General features: G+C 43.9%; 1 protein-coding gene across 3 annotated transcripts in view; it reads left to right on the top strand.

Annotated features, from left to right (window-relative positions):
- The window catches only part of LOC103670542 (synuclein alpha interacting protein), a 73,141-nt gene that overhangs the window by 17,086 nt on the left and 35,364 nt on the right, over nt 1–20,691 (top strand). For 2 of the 3 annotated variants that reach the window (XM_008699006.2, XM_008699007.2), the window contains exons 3-4: nt 16,745–17,613; nt 19,254–19,433. In XM_008699006.2, coding sequence (XP_008697228.1) covers nt 16,745–17,613; nt 19,254–19,433 — 1,049 coding nt within the window. The remainder of the gene's footprint in view (nt 1–16,744; nt 17,614–19,253; nt 19,434–20,691) is intronic. The other variant, XM_040622546.1, reaches the window with a different exon arrangement.

The following is a 20,691-nucleotide window of genomic DNA, read 5'->3' as shown; positions in this document are numbered from 1 at the left end:
TACCCATTACTTTACACTATGACCAAGCTTCACATTTTTGTGAGAAAAATTTTGAGAAGACGCGAAGGTATTGCAGAGACCACAAGAAGGTGGGAGAGCGAGGTGAAGAGCTGGAAATCGGACCCTTGAGAAGAGACTTGGCCACTGTTCGGAGCTGCGTGGTGCGCTTGCGATTTCGGAGTTCCTTCTTGGGTGTTCTTACGGCCCTCCATAAACAGCTGCTCTGTCCTCAGACTGATTGTCCGAGCGAGGACCACGATGATGCCCAATTTCTTGATGAGGAAACCAAGACTCCTAGAGATTAAATCACTGGCCCAGAGATCTGGAGCGGGCAAGTCTTTAAAACCAGCTGTGCTGACTCCAGAGCCCTGGGAAGTCGAGTCAACTGAGCAATTGTCGTCCAAGGCGCCGCGTGTGGCTACTAGTATGGAAAGGATGTTATGTGTGAAAAACTTGTGCCTCTCCAAGGAAGTTATTTGTGAAACATTTGCACATATTCTCTGCTTAATCCCTGCTGCTCGTGTAGGAGAAGGGGCCAGCGCAAGGCCGGGAGTGTTAACTCTGCTCTACGGTCTTCTCCAAATGAGGACTAAAATATGTCGACATATGGTCTTCAAATCAGACATATCCAGTTTCATTGACTTCGAGTTTTCTTTAATTAATTGGACATTCAAATACACATTCGTTTCAATTCACGGTGCTTTAAGTGTCTTGTGATTCTTTGGAAATATGTATCTGCTAAGCTCATTGGATAATTTTCTCATGAAAGAAGGCAGATAAATATTAATGCAGTTCTGGCTCCGAGAAAGGGATGCACTGAGGCGAGAATACTCCGCTATATAACAGTTAATAAATGGCCCTGGGATGTGCTTGAGAAGAGAGTCTGGGAGAATTTTAATACCTACATAATATGGACGATAATTTTCGTGACAGGGAGTGAAGGAAAGCCATTCTTTTTTAAACTTCGTATCTGATATCTATCTGGTAAAAGGCATTTTGGTTGTGGATGTAGAAGCATTGCCGATTTGCTGTATTTTTAGCCCCTCGGAGTGCAGATTTTGTGACAAACTCTGAACCTCTGAAAATATGTGGTTTTTCTAAGATTTTCAAGGATTTCAGCAAGCACCAAAAATAGTAAATTGACATGAAATTTATCCCCTTGACCCTTCTGTAACATAGCCGATGATGCTAAATACGTAAACCCCTATTTTCGATTTGATGAAGGTTTAATGCTAAAAGCCTTCAAGGGAAGGTTGGTGGGGCGGTTTAAATTTGAAACGCCTGCTAATGGCTCCATCTCGTGTGATATATTGCCAAATGGACTCCAAAGAATAGGGAAACACATTTCCTAAGATCGCAATTTTAAAAACGAACGCTTCAACTTGGGACAGCAAAGAATCGAACACCTGTGACAAAAATCTCAGTTTATCTAATCACAGTAAAAAGGTACATACAGCAAAATCTCTAGATGAGAATGTTACCAAGCGAAACACTTATTTTTATTTCTGTTTAACAAAATTATACCTATCAAGGTGATCACAACCCATTATAAAAAATGAAAAGCAAAAACTACAGCTGATCCGGCCACCAAAACAAAACGTGACTCTATTTCTTTCTAGCATTTTTTTTTTTCCCCAAGGCCTAGTTTTGTTTCGGTTACAGTCATCATGCAGGGAACGTTTTATCTGCTGCTACAGAATGTGTGAGGCTATCTGTCGAGGGAAGCCCAGAACTGACCTGTGGAAGCGCACCTGCCCCCTCTGTCCAGAGGGAGAGACCCTCTCTGCCTTTAATCCGTAACACTTAGCTTATGTTTCCAAGAGAAAGGGTGTAAGTCAGTGTGGGGCAAGACAGGAGCAGGGGGGCGATAGAAAAGTTAAAAGTAAAACGTTGTTGGTGTTGCCCGTAAGGAAAGGGGCTCGAAGGAGCAGAGCTTCAATACATCGCACACAGGGCCCTTCATCTCTTCATTTACGCATTTCTTGTCTTTCCTTAGCCGGAGCTACGAGCATCACAGCTCCCTGGTTTTCTAAAACGTTATTAGCGTTGTGGAGTTAAGGAAGAAATGAGACAACATTAAAGGGAGAGGAATCTTAGAGGAAGGGGACCCTGTCTCCTCTTCCCTGATTTAGTTTATTTTTATTGGACTCTGAGAAGCATGTTTCCCACCCTCAAAATTGATAAAGAAATCCTGGTAGAAGTGACTTCAAGAGTCTCTGCAGGAAAGAAGGATGAAGATTTGGAAGCAGGGAGTTAAGCATAATGGGGAGGGGGAGGGAAAGACATGAAGCTAGGGGAGGAGGAAAAAGTGATCCAGAAGCGAAGTGCTTTGTACCTTGCGCGGCCTCCAAAGTTCATTCCTGTCCTAAGGGAGAGTGGTTTCCCTGTCCCAACTTCCCAGCCCAAGGCAGAAGCGTCCATGTGTGCCAAGGGTGTCAGGGTGGGGATATGAGTTCTGGAGCTTTATTGCATCTCTGGAAACATCTCCTTTTTCTTTTGTCTCCCAAAATTAAATGCTCTCCATCTTCCCATTTAAAATGAGCCCTCTTTGGGGCACCCAGGTGGCTCAGTCGGTTAAGGGTCTGCCTTCGGCTCAGGTCATGATTCCGGGGTCTTGGGATCGAGTCCCGCATCGGGCTCCCTGCTCAGCGGGGAGCCTGCTTCTCCCTCTACCTGCAGCTCCCCCTGCTTATGCTCTCTCTCTCCTCCTGCAAATAAATAAAATATTTTAAGAAATGAGCCCTCTTTGCCCACATACTTCCTTTGCCCTGACTCTTCCCTTAAAAAAATAAAAGTTATAAAAGAAACTCAAGTCATAGAAACAATCCCAGAACCTCATAGCTGAAGGATCCTTGGAAAGAGTCAGGAGCCATCCACAAAAGTCCAGACCCTTCTGGGGCCCCTGACAGTGTGGCCCAGGGCCAGAGCCAGCACCACTGGCATCACCTGGGAGCTCGTTGGGAAGGCAGACTCTCAGACCTGACCTCAGAGCCCCGGATCAGAATCTGCATTTTGTAGCAAGCTCTCCAAGTGTTTGGTGCATATTCAAGTTTGAGGAGCCCTGACCTAGAACACCCTGGTGCTCATCCAGTGTCCGTGATGAGTGTCACTCTAGGCTCAAAACCAAGCAGTAGTTCCCCAAGGCGGTTCTCAAGACAGACAGCGGGGAGCTCTCTCCTGTGGTCTTCGGGGCTCTGAGTTATCTCCTCCTGGTTCAGCAAGCTTCCTCTCATGCCCCTCCACACCCCCACTGTCTGCCTGCCACATCAGGGAACCTTCTTCACTTCTTCCGGTGTGCTGCGTTTTTCACGTGGCATTTCCTTCTTCCACCTCCCACTTCACCTCCTCAGGGCCCCTTTACCCAACTCCCTAGACCACCATGTTCCAATAGAAATAGATTGCAAGCCTCTGACATAATTTAATTTTTTTCTAAGAACCACATTTTAAAACTATAAACCAATGAGATTAATTTAATATCTTTAATTTAACCCAGTACATCAAAACTGTTATTTGAACGTGGGCCACCAGCCACGTTTTAACTGCTTAATTGCCACAGGTGTCTAGTGGCTCCCATTTGGGACAGTTTGAGCCTAGATGATATTAGCGCCGCGCTCCCAACTCACTATTTTATTTCCTACCCCCTATAGTTTCCTCCTCTTTAAATAGCTGTGTTTCAAAAAATCATTGACAATATGATGTTTGTTTAGTGTCAGTTTTCTCTAGCGGACTAAGTGCAAGCTCTTGTTTATTATGGAATCCCCAGCGCCTGACGCTGGAGCCTTGTGTCTATGCGAGGGGTGGATGGGCAAATGAATGTGTGAAAAGGGGAGAGAAAGCCTCCCTTCTTTGGCTTTTGTATCATACCTGAGGCATGAGCCAGCCGATCGTTCGCTGCTTTTCATTTGGTGTGATACCTCGGTCCTTCAGCTTTCCTCTTTCACCTGTACCATCGGTATCTTTCTCTCTATGGGGTCATTACTCTCATCAAACAAACACTCTCTAATCATCTCCTGTCCTAAAAAGCAAACAAACAGGGGGCGCCTGGGTGGCTCAGTCCGTTAAGCATCAGACTCTTGATTTCAGCTCGGGTCATGATCTCAGGGTTGTGAGTTCGAACGCCACGTAGGGCTCCTTGCTGAGTGTGGAGCCTGCTTAAGATTCTTTCTCTCCTTCTCCCTCTGTTCCTTCCCCCACAACCTCCCAACCCTTCATGTGTGCTCTCTCTCTCTCTCTTAAAAAACAAAAAACCGTACCCCCTCTGGTGACTCCCACCCTGGTTCTTTGTTCCTTCTTCTTCCCACCCCCTCCACGCCTTTCCAAGTACAGCCAACCTGCTATAAAGAGTTAGGGGGAACCCCCATCTTCAGCCCTCCCCGCTCCGTCACTTGAAGTATCTTCAACATGACCTCCACCTCCCTAGGGAAGGCCACGACTTCCACGTTGCCACATCTGCTGACACGGATACTCTCCTCTCTCTTGGCCCCTATGCATCATTTGAGACTATTGGCCGATCCTTTCTGGAAACATTCTCCTCTCTTGGCTTCATGATACCACCTATCTCCTCATTTTTCTCCCAACAGTCTGACATCTCCTTATCTCCTTTGTGAGTCCTTCTCCTTCTTTACTTAGACTTTAAATATCCAAGTGGGGCTTCTGTATTCAATAGGACCCTCTCTCCTCTCAGTCTCCAAGCCTCTCTGGGTGGGGAGCTCATCCACTGTCACGGCCTACAACATCACTTATATGTTACTGCTGCTTGCCTGGGCTTCTAGCCACCTCCTTACATGCCGGCTGCGTGGCTATGTTGGATGTCTCATGGAATTCTAAAGAGGAATCCTTGAATCCCATTCCCCAACTTTTTTCCTCCTCAGACACCCCCTCAGTCAGGGGCATTCACTTTACTGATACATCCACTCAGTGACCGCAGCTGGAATTCTCCCTCTCCCTCACACTCTCCATCAGCCTGTCACCAGGTCCTGAGTCATCTGTGCTCAAAGTATGTGCCCGTCTGTCCCCTTCTTTCCATCTCCTCAGCTACCAGCTAGGACAGGCCACCTTTATGTTTCATCTGGGTTAACGGGATGAACTAGTCTAACCCATTTCTTCACCACCAACCCTTGCCCACCCTCTGTTTCCCACAGAGTGGGCAGAAGGAGGGATTTTAAAATGCAAAGTGGATCATTTCACTTCTCTGTGAAATCCCCCCAGGACACCCCATTTCTGTTAAAGTTCGTCGTTGTGGCCAGGAAACCCCCAAATGAGTTTGGCCCCTGACAACCTTCCCCAGCCTCATCTTCGAAGGCTTTCGCCCCGGTTCACTGTACTCAGATGTAAGAGCTTTAGAACCTGCCACATTCTGTCCCACTTTAGGCATTCGAAAACGCGCGTCCTTCTGCCCAGATCTCCACACAGTGATCTCATCTCTTGTACTTTCCCTCAGATCTTCACATAGTTGGCTTCTCATTGCCCTGGTCTTGGCTTTAATGTCACCTCCGCAATGAGGCTTCTCAGCTGCTCTCTCTCTAGTACCCCATGCGTTCCCTTCAAAGCATCTCGCATTTTGTAATTTCTTATTCATCTGTATGCTTGCTTTACTGCCTGGTCCTCTCCTTAGGACAGGGATTATGTGTATTTCATTCACCTCTGCACCCCTAGAACCATGTGTACAGAACCATGTGCTAATATATGCTGAACGAATGGGTGCTGTAAGAGTATTTTAGCATTCTGTCAAGTTCACCCTTCTGAACAAGCTTCCTTATATTCCCGTATCTCTTGCTTACATGCAAGATTGACACATTTCACCAGTTGAAAGAATTGGCAGCTGAAAAAACAAATTCCTGGTGATAAGATGACCCTAAATTTAGGCTAATGCCACTATCGATAAGCAAAGTAGGGAAATTCTTCCACTCAGCTGTTTCTAAGGAAAGTTGTTATGAAAAACCATTTTCCTAACTTTGCTCCCATCCAGAAGCTTCTTAGTAAGTGGTTACCAAAACCTAGGCAGGGAGCAAGGTTTGGGATTTAGGTCCGCATGAATCTGAAATCAGTACAACCAGGTTTTACCGCTGGCTTCTGGGATTCCATTACCTGCATGTGATCCAAATAGAGAAAATATGGGGGCACCTGGGTGGCTTAGTCGGTTAAGCGTCTGCCTTCTGCTCCAGGTCATGATCCCAGGGTCCTGGGATGGAGTCCTGCGTTGGGCTACTTGCTCGGGAGGGGTCTGCTTCTCCCTCTCCCCCTCCCCCTACTCATGCTTGCACGCACTCTCTCTCTCAAATAAATAAATAAAATCTTTAAAAAAAAAAAAAGGAAAATATGCACTGCATGTTAAGGAATAATTATAGGGGCACCTGGGTGGCTCAGTCGTTAAGCATCTGCCTTCAGCTCAGGGCATGATCCCGGCGTTCTGGGATCGAGCCCCACATCAGGCTCCTCCGCTGGGAGCCTGCTTCTTCCTCTCCCACTTCCCCTGCCTATGTTCCCTCTCTCACTGGCTGTCTCTATCTCTGTCAAATAAATAGATAAAATCTTTTTTTAAAAAGGAATAATTATAGTTGTGATAAGGCACTTACGTCCTGTTACAGAAAGAAAGCTGGAGTCAGGGAACCTTGGTCTTGGTGGAAAAGTCAGCACGCTCTGTGATTTGTGACATAACCCTTAAAATTCCCAGAGTTCTCATTTATCTCAAGTGAGAATATGGAAGAACTCTTCATCCATCCTGCAGAGTTGTTGCACCAACCTCTAACGAAACCGTACCCTTGGCCTTGTACTCAGAAACTTAGAAAGCTTTACACAAATATACGGTATTAGCAATTTTAAAATGTTATACCAAACAATGAATCGTGGACCACTACATCAAAAACTAATGATGACTAACATAACATAATTTTTAAAAATGTTAGCTGGAGGAAATTTCAGGAACACGCCAATTAAAAAATCTCATTTTTGAGAACTTTGTAAACTACGCAAAGGTTTTTTTTTTTCCTTCCCCTTGTTTATAGTAGTGCTTGCGAAGTGTATACTAAGTGCCCCAGAAGACAGAGGAAAGTAGCTGTGCCATTCATTTATCCTGGGAAAGGCCTCCGTCTGCACTTTGCTTTTGCTCAGCTATACCTGCTCTTTCTCTCAGAGGCCTTGTAACTAAAAACTGTGGTCCAGGTGGGAGCTCTTGTGAACAGACCCCAGGAGGGCTGTCAAGACGAAGAGTGAGCTACAGGCCAACTCTAGACCTCGCTCCCCTTTCTCCTCCCTCCAGACCTTAAACTGCATTCCTCTCAAAAACGAGACCATGTTTCAGAGACTTACCACTTTGCTTCTCATGGAAAATAGAACTCATTGCACTTTTAGCCAGAAGACAGGAGGGAATCCTCTTCTTATACCCCGAAGACATACCCCCTTCTCTTTCTTTTTCTTGGCTCTACAGCTCTATTGCTAATGGAAATACCTAGCTCCATATTCGGATCAAATCATCAGGCACTGGGGGAGGCAGCAGTGGGAGACGGAGAATAGAGAGAGATGGGGAGTAGAGGGTAGTGAGGAGGGATCCCCCCCCCATCCTCCATCTGCCTCCCCTTGTCTCCCTTAAGGAAGAGCAGTAACTTGGTGTTCTTTGTCCTTTGGCCGTTGATCAACACTGTAAAACACCGCCACCTTCAGTTAAAACTGGTAAGTGTGTGTCTGCACTTTGCAGAAAGCACACAGAGCCTCCTAACACTTTCCAGATACCACCCAGAGCAAGCTGTCCCCTGCTTCAGTGCTTCTCTGCTCGGTGAGCCTCTTCACTGTCCCTTGTTCTGTCTCTCTCTCTGCAATTCAGCACAGGGAGGGAGAGAAAGAAAGGCAGGAGCCTGGAACATGGGCCTGGAGTGAATACAAGACTTAATGCACTCAAGAGGTTTGGCTAATGGCAACGTGAAGGTCAGCATACTTGTTAGATGACAGAATGACTCTGAAACCACGGACGGTCTTCAGACCCACCAACGTCTCTTCTACGTAAACCATGCTTTCGAAGCTCAAAGGTTTAAAGTTGTCAAAATATTGAGTCTGATTGCATGATAGAATGTGCCTCTTCGGTGAAGTATCTTTTCTGTCTAGCATAGTAAGGGCTTGAGGATTTCTGGGAGTTTCCACAGAACAAAGAAATGGGTACAGATGGGGCACAAAAGTTATATAAGCAAGTCTGGACAACTCTGGGCAGAGCTGGAAGTAATGAAACGTGAATCTGACACTTTCAACAGCTGCTTGATACTAACAGCCACTTAAAGTCAGAACTTGAGAAGCAAAGCAGTGAATCTTTCCCAACAGTATTTAACGTCTTAATGTGAATAAATCGTTGGTGGCCATTTTTATAATGAGAATGTGCTCTGTTTTCCCCCTTCAGACTCACAATACCCTCAATAAAGGGTCTGTGGCATCAGTGAAAGAGATTAACAAGCAATTCCGTGGGAACAATCCAGAAACAGGCATTCCTCACCCCGGTTCTTCCCAACATAATGGCCCTACACAATTCTCCAAATCCAGAGTTAACTCAACCCTTGTTTTGAATCAGGTTACACTCTAGTCTCCAAGGACGGTGCAGAAGAGCACCCACCAGGTCATTCACCCTCAGACTCCAGACCTTTCTTCCTATTGTCATGAGATGGTATAAGTCACCTGTCACCATTCCTTCCAGAGCCTGGGGTATTTGCATTAAGTGGGCCCACTGCAGAGTTAAGTTTATGGTGGCTTAAGGAAACTCATGACTAACCCAATCTTTCATAATGTCCCTCCCTGAAGAGTAAAAATAGAAGGAAATGGAATGTTGGAGAACTTCACACGTATGTCCTTGAAGGCACCTAGACTTCCAGTAGCTATAGATGTGGAGTGTGTTGTTACGTACATTTTTAGTCAATTGCAAGTAAAACTGACCATTTTGTTTCTCATGGAAAACAGAATTCATTTACCTTTTACAGTAAATAGTAGGGAAACACTATTTTATCCTAGAGACATACCCTTTTCTTTCTCGATGTCTAAAGCTAATTTTCTAATAGGAACACATATCTCCATATTTAGAAGTAAAATAAATAGGCATCTGGGGACCAGCCAGCACTGACGTTCGTTCTCGAAAATTGGATCCACCGATGGAATAGCAAACTGTACATTATCTTCCTAAGAAAATACTAATTTATCAGTCCCAAGAGCCAACGAGTTGTTCTGTGTCAGCAATCAGCTTAGCCTCATAATTATAAATTTGTAAGGATCTGTTGAAAGACACGGATCCAGAAGAATTATAGTGTTTCATAGTGAGTCACTTAGAAGAGAGAGCCCTGTTATTTGTAGACATTCCATATAGTCATAGAAATTTAGAGATGGAGCAGGTCTTAGCAATCATATAGTCTAACCCTTTCATTTTACACATGAAGAAATCAAGGCCTGGAACCTATTGTAGGAAACATATGAAAATATTTCCATATGCAGCACATCTTCGAGATGTCTGACTATCTTCAATACGTTGCTAACCCTGCCTTTGAAATATTCAACATGGTGTGCCCCAAATGCAGCAAGGGTGACTCATTGTTGCAAGACGACTCATGTTTATGGACTGTGCATTGCATCTGTAGTCTAACATATTCCTTTCTTCCTTTCCTCCCCCCTCCTCCCTTCATTCATTCATTCATTAAAAGATAAGTCACTGGGCCCCCGTAGCTGTGAGATGCTCTGCTAGACAGATGGCTGATTATAAACACAAGGAGGTTCATGAGCAGTCTTTGCCTTAGAGGAACTCTCAAGACAGACAGTGAGACAGATGCATGTGTGAAGAGTTTCAACAGAGCTTCCTATATATCCAACTCTAGGTACGCGCAAGTCTTTCTTAGGGCGCCGAGAAGCAGGGAGCAATGGTTTCCTGGGAGAAGCAGGGAGCAACGGTTTCCTGGGAGAGTCGGGCGAAGTGCACCACGGAGGCAACCCCTGAGGGGAATCCGGTCAGATGAGCCTTATCTCAGGCAGAGAAAGCAGTCAGGGCATTGTCGGAGGAGGGGAATCTTGCCCAAAGGCAGGAGCACTGAAGGAAGAACGTGGGTGTGTTCCAGAAATCAGGAGTTCAGCAGGGGGAAATTAGTGCTTCGATGAGAAGATAAATTAGAAAATAAATACAAGCATACCTCCTTTTTATTGCGCTTCATATTTCTTGTGCTTTTCAAATATTGCTTTTTTTCCTTTCCCTTTTTTTTTTTTAATAAATTGAAGGTTTGTAGCAATGCTGTGTCAAACAAGTCTGCGCCATTTTTCCAAGAGCATTTGCTCACTTCGTTGTCTCTGTCACATTTGGGTTATTCTCACAATTTTTCCATTTTTTTCATTCTTACTATAGTTGTTAGGTTGATCAATCTGTGATCTTTGCTGTTACTCGTTAATTGTTTTGGAGCCCCATGAGCCACACCCAAATCAGATGGCAAACTGAATCAGTAAAGGCTGTGTGTGTTCTGACTACTCCACCAACCAGCCATCTTCCCATCTCTCTCCCTCTCCTCGGGCCTCCCTGTTCCCTGAGACACACCAATATTGAAATTAGGCCAGGCAATAATCCTACAAGGACCGCTCAGTGTTCATTTGAACGGAAGAGTTACATGTCTCTACTTCAAATCAAAAGCTAGAAATTATTAAGCTTAGTGAGAAAGACATGACCAAAAGCCAGGACAGGCTGGAAGCTAGGCCTCTTGGACCCAACGGTCAGGTTGTGAAGGCAAAGTAAAAATTCTTGAAGGAATTAAAAGTGCTGCTCCAGCGAACACACGAATGATAAGAAGGCAAAACAGCCTGATTGCTGATACAGAGAGAGTTTTAGTTTAGTAGTCCCATTAGAAGATCAAAGCAGCCACAACACTGCCTTAAGCCAAAGCCTCAACGAGAGCAAGCTCTAACTCTACGATTCTGTGAAAGCCAAGAGAGGTGAGGAAGTTGCAGAAGACAAGTTGGAAGCTAGCAGATGTTGGTTCATGAAATTTAAGGAAAGAAGCTGTGTTTGTAACAGGATAGTACAAGGGGGAAGTAGTTTATGCTGACACAGAAACTGCAGCGAGTTATCCAGAAGATCTAGGCGAGATCATTCATGAAGATGGCACCACCAAACAACAGATTTTCAGTGTAGATGAAACACCCCTTGGTCAGAAGAAGATGCCGTCTAGGATTTTCATAGCTAGAGAAGAGAAGTCAGGTCCTGGCTTCAAGGGACAGGTGACTCTCCTGTTAGAGTCGAATGTAGCTGGAAACGTTCAGTTGAAACCAGTGCTCAGTTGCCATTCTGAAGATCCCAGGGCCCTTAAGAATTATGCTAAATTTATTCTGCCTGTGCTCTGCAAGTGTGCATGACAGCACATCTGTCTATAACATGGCTTACTGAATATTTTAAGCCCACTGTTGAGACCTAACACTCAGAAAAAAGAAAAGAAAAGATTTCTTTCAAAATTTCACTGCTCATTGACTATGTACCTGGTCACCCAAGAGCTCTGATAGAGATGGGCAATGACATGAATGTTGTTTTCATGCCTGCTAACACAACATTCATTCTGTAGCCCATGGATCAAGGAATCATTTTGACTTTCAAGTCTTGTTATTGAAGAAATACATTTTGGAAGGCTGTAGCTGCCATAGGTGATGATTCCTCTGATGGCTCTGGGCAGGGTAAACTGAAAACCTTCTGGAAAGGACTCACCATTCTGGATAACACGAAGCACATCCATGATTCATGAGAAGAGGTCAAAAATACCAACATTCACAGGAGTCTGGAAGAAGTTGATTCCAGCGCTCACAGATGACTTTGAGGGGTTCTAGATTTCAGTGGAGGAAGGCAGTGCTGATGTGGTGGAAACAGCAAGAGAACTAGAATTGAAAGTAGACACCGAAGATGTGATTGCATTGCTGCCATCTTGTGATAAAACTAGAATGGATGATAGATCGCTTCTTACGGGTGAGCAGAGAAAGTGTTTTCTTGAGATGGAATCTACTCCTGGGGAAGACTGTTGAAATGACGACAAAGGATCTAGAACATGACATACACTTAGTTGATCGAAGAGCAGCAGGGTTTGAGGGGATTGTGTCCAATTTTGAAAGAAATTCAACTGTTGGGGAAAGGCTATCAAACCGCATCACATGCTACAGAGAAATCGTTACTGAGTCTATCGATGGGGCAAACGTCATTGTTGGGTTACTTTAAGAAATTGCCACATCCAGCCCAGCACCCACCACCGGGATGGGTCAGCAGCCAACTACATCAAGGCAACACCCTCCATCAGGCAAGAGATGATGACTGGCTGAACGGTCAGATGATGGTTAGCATTTTTCAGCAGTCAAGTATCTTTAGTTAAGGTGTATACATTGTTTTTTGGACCTAATGCAATTATACACTTAATAGCAAGGACGTAATTTTATACACACTAATTATCCAGAAAATTAATTTGACTTTCTTTATTGCCATATTCCTTTTATCATAGCAGTCTGGAATTGAACCTGCACTATCTCTGTGGTACGCCTGTAAAAACAGCATCAACAACAACAACAACAACAAAACAAAACAAAAAACTGCTACACCCGATGCTAAGGAATTTAGTTACTATCCTGAAAGCCAGTTTTCCAAACCTTAGTAATTTAAGAATTATTTCCACAATATGTATTCTATCCAAAGCCACCTTCTGTTATTTTTGCTCTCCCTGTAAACTACTTGTACTATTATTTGTTTAACATTTTCCTCAAATGTCTTACTTTGAAACATACCTGTTTTCAAAAGAAACTTCACATCAGTATTGTAAATAGAAAACCCACTTTGTAGAGGATGTGCAAGCGTTCCTGTGTGGTCCAGTCGGTGTAATAGGATGGAAAAGAGGGACCAAAATTGAGAAAAATTTGTGATCAGGCCAGAGCAGGAGCTGGTGCCCGGAAGGATGAGAGATGCCGGTCAAGGAAAGAGACGGGCCAGTGATGCTCCACAGAGGGTCTGCTTGGGAGACTGCATGAGCGGTCATGTGACCCAGGCCAAGTTTACGAAGAAGAGAGAGTAGAGTATGTGTGCTGGATGAGTAGGAGAAAGGGAGGGAGCAAGGAAGGGAGGGGAGGGATAAGACCCCTTCATTGGAGCATGCTGCCTGTGCAAATATGCACCCATCCCAGGCTCACAGTAAACGTTTGTTGAAGATACAGCAAAGTATGGATGGTCAGCAGGCCACTGGAAACCACTTTGCTGGAGCTCAGAGACACTCCCAATGCCAGTTAGATTGGAAGAGATCACCGTGGCCTATAAATTGGCCTCAAGAACACTTGCATTTACTTCATGACCATTTCAGAAAATGTGTGACATAATCAGGTAGACAGGTTTAAGGTATACTAGACACGTTTACTTTCGCAAGATGTTAAAAATGAATCCATTCGACCAAAAAGCCATTAAGAACCTATTTATATAAAGCAATTTGCTGAGTGCTTTGAGGGATAGAGAGATAAATTCGACACAGACCCTGTTCTCATAGAGCTTGTAAAGATCTAATAAGACAATAGATAAAATTTTCAGGGATTTAAAGCTTAACATATGAGGCTTTTATTCATGGTTTCCAGAAAACAAATTGAACCTTGAAATCTCTCTAGTAACCATAGTCTGAACTTTGTTTTCATGTGTTATTAGAAATTGATGACAGTATTGGGGTAGAACAACAGTATAAATGAAATTTGGGGTAGATCTGTAGAATTGGAAGTTAAAATCTTGTCAACCATTAGTAGGCCTTTTTCTTATGTTGTGCTTAAAGTGCTCATTTTCCCAGCTTAGGAGAAATAATCTAAAGTTTTGTCTTATGTGTAGCATAAAATTGTCCTTCCTCCTGAGATGAGTAGATGTAGGAGTAAATTGGAACATTCTCGTGAGACTCTTGAACAATCAATTTCACATAACTGGGATTTTTTTCCCCCCCGGTCAACAAAACACAGACTAGAAAACATAGATTTCACTCTGAGCCTAAAAAAGAGTCAGAGGTTTGAAGAAGAGGAAGGACAACAAGGCTAATGTTGATGCCCCCTCTTCAGTTTCTAGACCCTTCTGTGGAAAGAAGTGTTTTCATAAGACTCAGACAGAATTCATTTCCATAGAGCATTCTTAATGGCTCCTGTCAGTACAAAACAGCTGGGAAACATGTGGTATCCATTTCCCTGTATCACTTGGAAAAAATTTCACATGTAAATAAAGCCAACATAAAAGAGTATCCCTTTGAACCCACGACCTTAAACAATACATAAATATATTGGTACAATGCAGTCGTTGTATTGGTCCACTAAGTTATGTGACTTTAAATTTTTTTTTATTTTATCCTGAGATGCACATTTTTAAGAAGTTCCAAAAGAATCAAGGTAACTGGCAAAATATTAGCAAATACCATACCTAATAATCACTAGTATCCCTGAAATGTCAAGGAATGTGTATGTGTGTATATATATATATATATATACACACACACACACACACACACATATACACACACACATATGTTAGCCACTGTATTTTAAGCTTTTCAGAAAAATGGATGGATAAAATTAAAGGCATATTTACACGTTATAAACTTTACGTCCGCTATCTCTCTGCTGTTTTAAATAAGTAACCATGTGTTCTTGAAAGGAAGGGAGGAAAGCTTGGCAGAAACTTCTGGCAGACAATTTTTCATAGCTTCACATTTTTAGGGAAAAATGGACCTATAAAGGATAGGAAACCTTTTAAATTTATAATGGACCAACTGGAATTAGTCTTTGCCTTTGCATATTTACATTTCATAAATAACTTTAGAAAACCCAGCTCTTATTGGTGATTATCACTCCTCTGAGTTTATTAACAGGACTTTTGTCCCCTGTGATATTAAGCCGTAAATCCCTCCGAAGGATGCGCTTTGGGCATTTACAAGGAGATTTAATGCGTTGCGCAAAGTGAGATTCAAATTCAAATACTAGCATTTGTTAATTGTCTCCTCTGTGCCAAGTACTGTGTACAGCTTAGAACCAGAGCCAACGAAAGGGAAGAGAAGCAGCTGCTTAAAAGTATCTAGATACCTTCCTTCCCTTCTGGAACATTCCTTGTTAATACCTGTTCTTTACTGGACAGAATCCAGGCCTCCCTCCACTGCTCGTAGTATACTCTTCGTAGATTTTAAAGGTCTCAGAGCTCGACCATTTAGTGCAGATCTTCTGAAAAAAACCCATGCCAAATTGTGGCCTGTTTTGGGGGAAAGACCCCAGCCACCAGCAGTTACATAGCATTCAGGCTCAGAATAGTTACTCTCACCTCCTTAGCTTGCTTCCAGAACTTCTCTGAATCCTTTTAGAAGACATCCCAATAGGAACGAGATTGACTAGTGATCTAAATTTGGGGAACTTGTAATAACTTGTACGCCACTTTCACCCCTGGAAGTAGTGGTAGCCAGGGACTGTCCTAGAAGTTATAGACCTGAATACACCCCATCTCTTTTATTCTTTAGTCGTGTGCAGTAGTAAAGAAGGGACACAAGCACATGCTTTTGGATTAAATACTACCTACCTGTTGTTGTTCCAGAAGAGGAGGGCATGTCCTGAAACCTCCCCCCTTTGAAGGGGGCTAGTGTAAATGTAAGTGGAAGGGGAGGAGTCCATAAATCAGCCGCCTCCAAGTTTCCAAGGCTGCCGGGTCATCTGTCTAGTCAGGGGAGTGTCCCAGAGAGGAAGCAGGATCACCGTGAGGGAGGGGACTGTTGTTCTGTCATCCTGTGCCAGGAGCAGGCACAGGGTTGCCTTCCAGGAGGCTAACCGGGAAAGCTGGTGTTCTTATCTTTAACCTCCAGATGCATTGCTGTTTCACTGTAAACTCCGTCTCTACCTGACGCTCACTCAAAGGCAAACCAGACAATCCTTATCTCAGCTTTGCACAGAAATGAGAAGAAAGAAGGGAAAAAACGCACTAATGTGTGCATCTCGCTCTCCCTTTGCAGTTCCTTCTCCTCCTCGTTGTTCCCACCTTTGCTAACATTGGAGGGCAGCCTTGAATCTTACAGCATGTTCCACTGTGTGCTGTGTTATATGCCAGAGAGCACCGGGAAATGCCCCTGAATGACGGTTCACTGGGATACCCATCTGGGGTAGAGAATCACCCAATGGGTCACAGTTTCAGTTTGCCCAATATTAAGTAATTTACCCCTTCCTTGTGTAGGACTTCTCAAGCTTTAGGGATATACACATATGAATGTATGCATGTGCACGTGTCTATGTGTGTGTGTGTCTGTGTACATCCCTTCTCTCCCCAAACCACTTTGGAAGTTCATTTAACAGAGATCGACCTCCCATTTCTGTTTTTCAAAGTGGTGACAAGTATCCTAATCCTTGCAAAGAAGTATAGCCATCCATACATCAGAAACCAGGGATGAACTGTATGGTGACTAACATAATAAAAAAAAAAAAAAAATTAAAAAAAAAAGAAGTATAGCCATCCAGGGAATGAACCTAAAAATCTGTCTGGATTTGTTTGTTTGAGCTGTCTGCTTTTTCCATGATTACTATTTTCATTAATTTTGAGCCAATAGGCCATAACTTTTATCACTCACTGTTTTCCAGTGGTATGTATGAACTGTTTGGTTTATGATACACGTTCTCTCTAAGTCGTCCCCTTAGACGAGGGCTTTCTTTGAACATAACATGAGTGGACTGCTCCTGCCTGCGTGGCCAAGATACCTTGGGCATTTCAATGTAATACTCTCCTCTTTCTGAACAGTTTCTAGCTCGAGCTGGAATTGCAATGTGTCAGCTCTCATTACGAACACGCAAAAGCCCACAGGAATCGCAGATGTGTACGGTAAATTCCGCCCCGTGAAGCGAGTTTCCCCGCTGAAACATCAGCCAGAGACTCTGGAGAACAATGAAAGTGATGACCAGAAGAACCAGAAGGTGGAGTACCAGAAAGGGGGTGATTCCGACCCGGGCCCCCAACCCGAGGAGCTCAGCCCTGGAGATGGAGACAGTGGTCCCCAAAGTAAGAGCACCGAGCCCAGCGCGCTGCTGGGGGAGCTGGAGCATTATGACCTTGACATGGATGAGATTCTCGACGTGCCTTACATTAAATCCAGTCAACAGCTTGCCTCTTTCACCAAGGTGACTCCAGAGAAGAGAATCCTCGGTTTGTGCACCACCATCAATGGCCTTTCTGGCAAAGCCTGCTCTCCCGGAAGTGCTGAGAACTCACCAGCCGCCATGACACCGTTCTGCGTTCTTTCGCCTGTGAAAAGCCCTCACCTGAGAAAAGCGTCCTCTGTCGTCCGCGAGCAGCAGAAGCTCTCGGCTGAAGAGTCCGAGAGCTCACCACCTCTGGTGAAGTGTGGCTCTGCATACGAGCCCGAGAACCAGACTAAGGACTTCCTCAACAAGACCTTTAATGAGCCTCCGGGTCGAAAACGCGAGAAGGCAATGCCGGACTGCCAGCTCAGGGCCTTCCATCCGCAGTCCTCGGCCACAGACCCCAAACTAGAGGAGCAGGTCGGGGGCGTGACCTGGACCAGCCCCCAAGGCCCGGAAGAAAGGAGTGAGTATCTGAAAAAAGTGAAAAGCATCTTGAACATCGTTAAGGAAGGACAGATCTCCCTCCTGGTAAGTATGATCTGATTCCATCATCTAGAGGCTTCGATTTTATCAGCTCCATTCATGAGTAACAGAATGATGAGTGTTTGTTCCCGTTCTTGCTGCTTTACTCGTAGGCTGAGTTAGACGATGTGCCTCTTGAATTTTAAAATACTAGTTAGGTTAATACAGGGAGAAAAATGGCTATAGAGGGAGTATTATTCCACTTGAACTGTGCATGAATCTGACTGGAGTAGGACCCATAATCTAAAATGAAAACAAAGCAAAAGTCCAGCCCTTGCTCTAACGTGAATCTTAATGTCTTTCTTTTCCCTGTTCGAATGGGTCCCAGTGCTCTCACTCGGTTTCGTGTGGGGATGTTGGTTCCTTGTTGATGGGGAGCCTGCCAGATACATGAACAGAGGGTCTTCTGTTTTGTCCTGATCATTATTCAGAAGAGTTGGACCAGGAAGTTTGAAAGCATTTGCAGATAGAAGCTTACCCTAGAGCTTGGTTGCCCTCTGACCTCCATGGAGTTTTTACTCAGTTCCAGCGCAGCATGTCTAGGGAGCATGAAGAAACTTTTCCAAAGACTCGAGTCACAGAGTTAACATGATGTAAGAAAAGTCTGTTCTGCTTAGGCTCAGAGAGAGCTCAACTGAAATCACACTCCATCTGCCTACATTGTTCTTTTCTGGCTTGCAGACTTGGATCAAACAGTAGCAAGCCTGGGCTGATACTATGATGTTAATTAAAGTCTCACTCGAGAAAATCATCACATTTGGCAGTATGATTCCACTTAGGGTAAAGCCATGCAGAGATAAGTACAACGTGCCTGGTCTATTGTCACAAATCTGACTGTTGTCATAGGATGATAGGATTGAACACTTTTACTAAAAAAAAGTAATAATTTTTTTTCTCCTGAAAATAGCTTTTCCATTTCTCCTGGCTCTTCCTCTCTTTTTCTCTCTGGTTCATTCTTTTCTTCTGTCCATCCCATGTTTTCTTGTTTCCCAGATGATAACACCTCTCGACTCACCCAACAGTCTCTCTCAACCATGTCATATGCAGGGAACTAAGCTTCACTAGACGTGAGAACACTAAAGACCAGGTATAGCCTCCAAGTGCCCCAGGGCTTTGTTTGGGGTGCAAGTGTCTGGAAAAATCCCGTGGTAGCTCTAGTTGTGGCAGCCATCAGATAACTTGCGATCAAAGCCAGTTCTCCGTCATTCAAGGCAAACCAGATGGAGGAGAGAAGTAGTTCCTTCATTCAACAAACCTACAACAGAGGATAAAACACAGTCTGGCTGTCAGCACTTAGCAGTCGAGTGGAGGAGACAGAGAGGGAACCTGCCAATTACCATAAATGTCATTGCAGTCATTTAGAAAGCCATCTTGGCGCCTCCACAGGCTCACTGACCGAGCCCTGTCGCCATGTCTCTCATGAAGATAAGTCCCTTGAGGACTCAAGTTCTAAAGGACAGGATAGCAAAAACTGTAATGGAAAGTCATTAGCATTAACAGTAGGGAATTTTTGACTTATTAAATCCCCAGGATGGCCACCAGAGCTCCTGGAAACTCATCTCTTCTTCCCAGTGCCCACAGTGAAACCCCCATAGCGTCTCATTCTGATTCTTGACTTAAGTGTTCTAATCTTACTGCCTGTACAGCCACACCTCGCTGCCGACAACCTAGACAAAATTCACGACGAAAATGGCAACAATCTCTTACATGTGGCCGCGTCGCAGGGACACGCCGAATGTCTGCAGCACCTCACCTCTTTGATGGGAGAAGACTGCCTCAGTGAGCGAAACGCAGAGAAGTTGACTCCAGCAGGCCTGGCCATCAAGGTGATGGGTTGGGGGCTGGGCGCGCCACAGCTAAAATTGAATTTCTGTGTTCGAAGATTCCTAGTGAGCTAAGTTGGAGAGATGAGTACGGGGGTGGGAAGGAGAGTAGCATGATATACCAAGCAAATTGCCAATGAGCATACTACATTTAAGAGAGTAATCTTTTTGGTTACTAACTGCTTTGAGCTTTGGAGACTACATTCCAGTTTATCGTGCAATGAGCGTAAGATTCAAATCAGCTAATAAAGAGGAAGGAAAATGATCTGTTGTGGTTCTCAGAACTTTTGTTATTCGTGGTGACTGCAGTTTAGATTTTTAACCACACCTGGATTTATCTGAGACTGTTTCAATTTTTCTTACTGTGAGTATAATGAGCGAGACAAATGAGGAAAAGGTGTATTTTAAGGAATGATAGCTCTCAGGAGTATTTCAGATAATAAAGCAGGCTTCTGATGGATCACATCTGAAGGGTAAACATCTTTGGTACCAAGAGTTGTTTAGAATGTCAGGGCCGAGTTTTGAGTTTAGTGTCGACTGGGATAGAGTTAAAACGTAGAAATTGTGAGTTAGGGAAACGTGGTCTTTTATAGCGCACTGCAGTGAGTGCCTCTGTAAAACATAACACATCACTCGAAGGCTAGCTATTAAACTACAATTACTTTTAAGATCTTTGGCAAATAAGTGTAGAATTCAGTCATATTTATGAAGAAGCCAGAAGTGAAGTCCAGGGAAATATAATACATCTTGTGCTTCTGCATATGTGCTCTGCTTTACATAATAGTTATGTCTTCTAAAAGCTGAATAATCATCATTTTTAGGAATGGAATTATTTTGAAATTTACTGGGGGAACTTGCTAGTTAAAGAAATCTACTTGTGTATTCACTGAAGAACATGTTACATTTGAAAAACGAGTGATTGCTGTCCTACCCTTAGTGTCTTTTATGCAAATCTGAATTTCTGCATCTTTAATTTATTTACCATTCAGTGAAATTGTTTTTAAAGATTTTATTTATTTATTTGAGAGAGAGAAAGAGAGAGAGAGAGCATGAAGGGGGGAGGGGGAGAGGGAGAAGCAGACTCCCCACTGAGCAGAGAGCCCCGATGACAAGGGACTCCATTCCAGGACCCTGAAATCATGACCTGAGGTGAAGGCAGGCACTTAACCAACTGAGCCACCTAGGCGCCCCACCATTCAGTGAAGTTTTATGTATTAAAAGTTGCTTTCTGTTTTATTTAATTTTATTCAATAATAATGTA

Source organism: Ursus maritimus, unplaced genomic scaffold, assembly GCF_017311325.1.
Source record: "Ursus maritimus isolate PB19 unplaced genomic scaffold, ASM1731132v1 scaffold_5, whole genome shotgun sequence".
NCBI classification, from domain to species: Eukaryota; Metazoa; Chordata; class Mammalia; order Carnivora; family Ursidae; genus Ursus; species Ursus maritimus.
The sequence above is the reverse complement of the archived record's forward strand: the minus strand, read 5'-3'. Positions and strand labels throughout refer to the sequence as shown.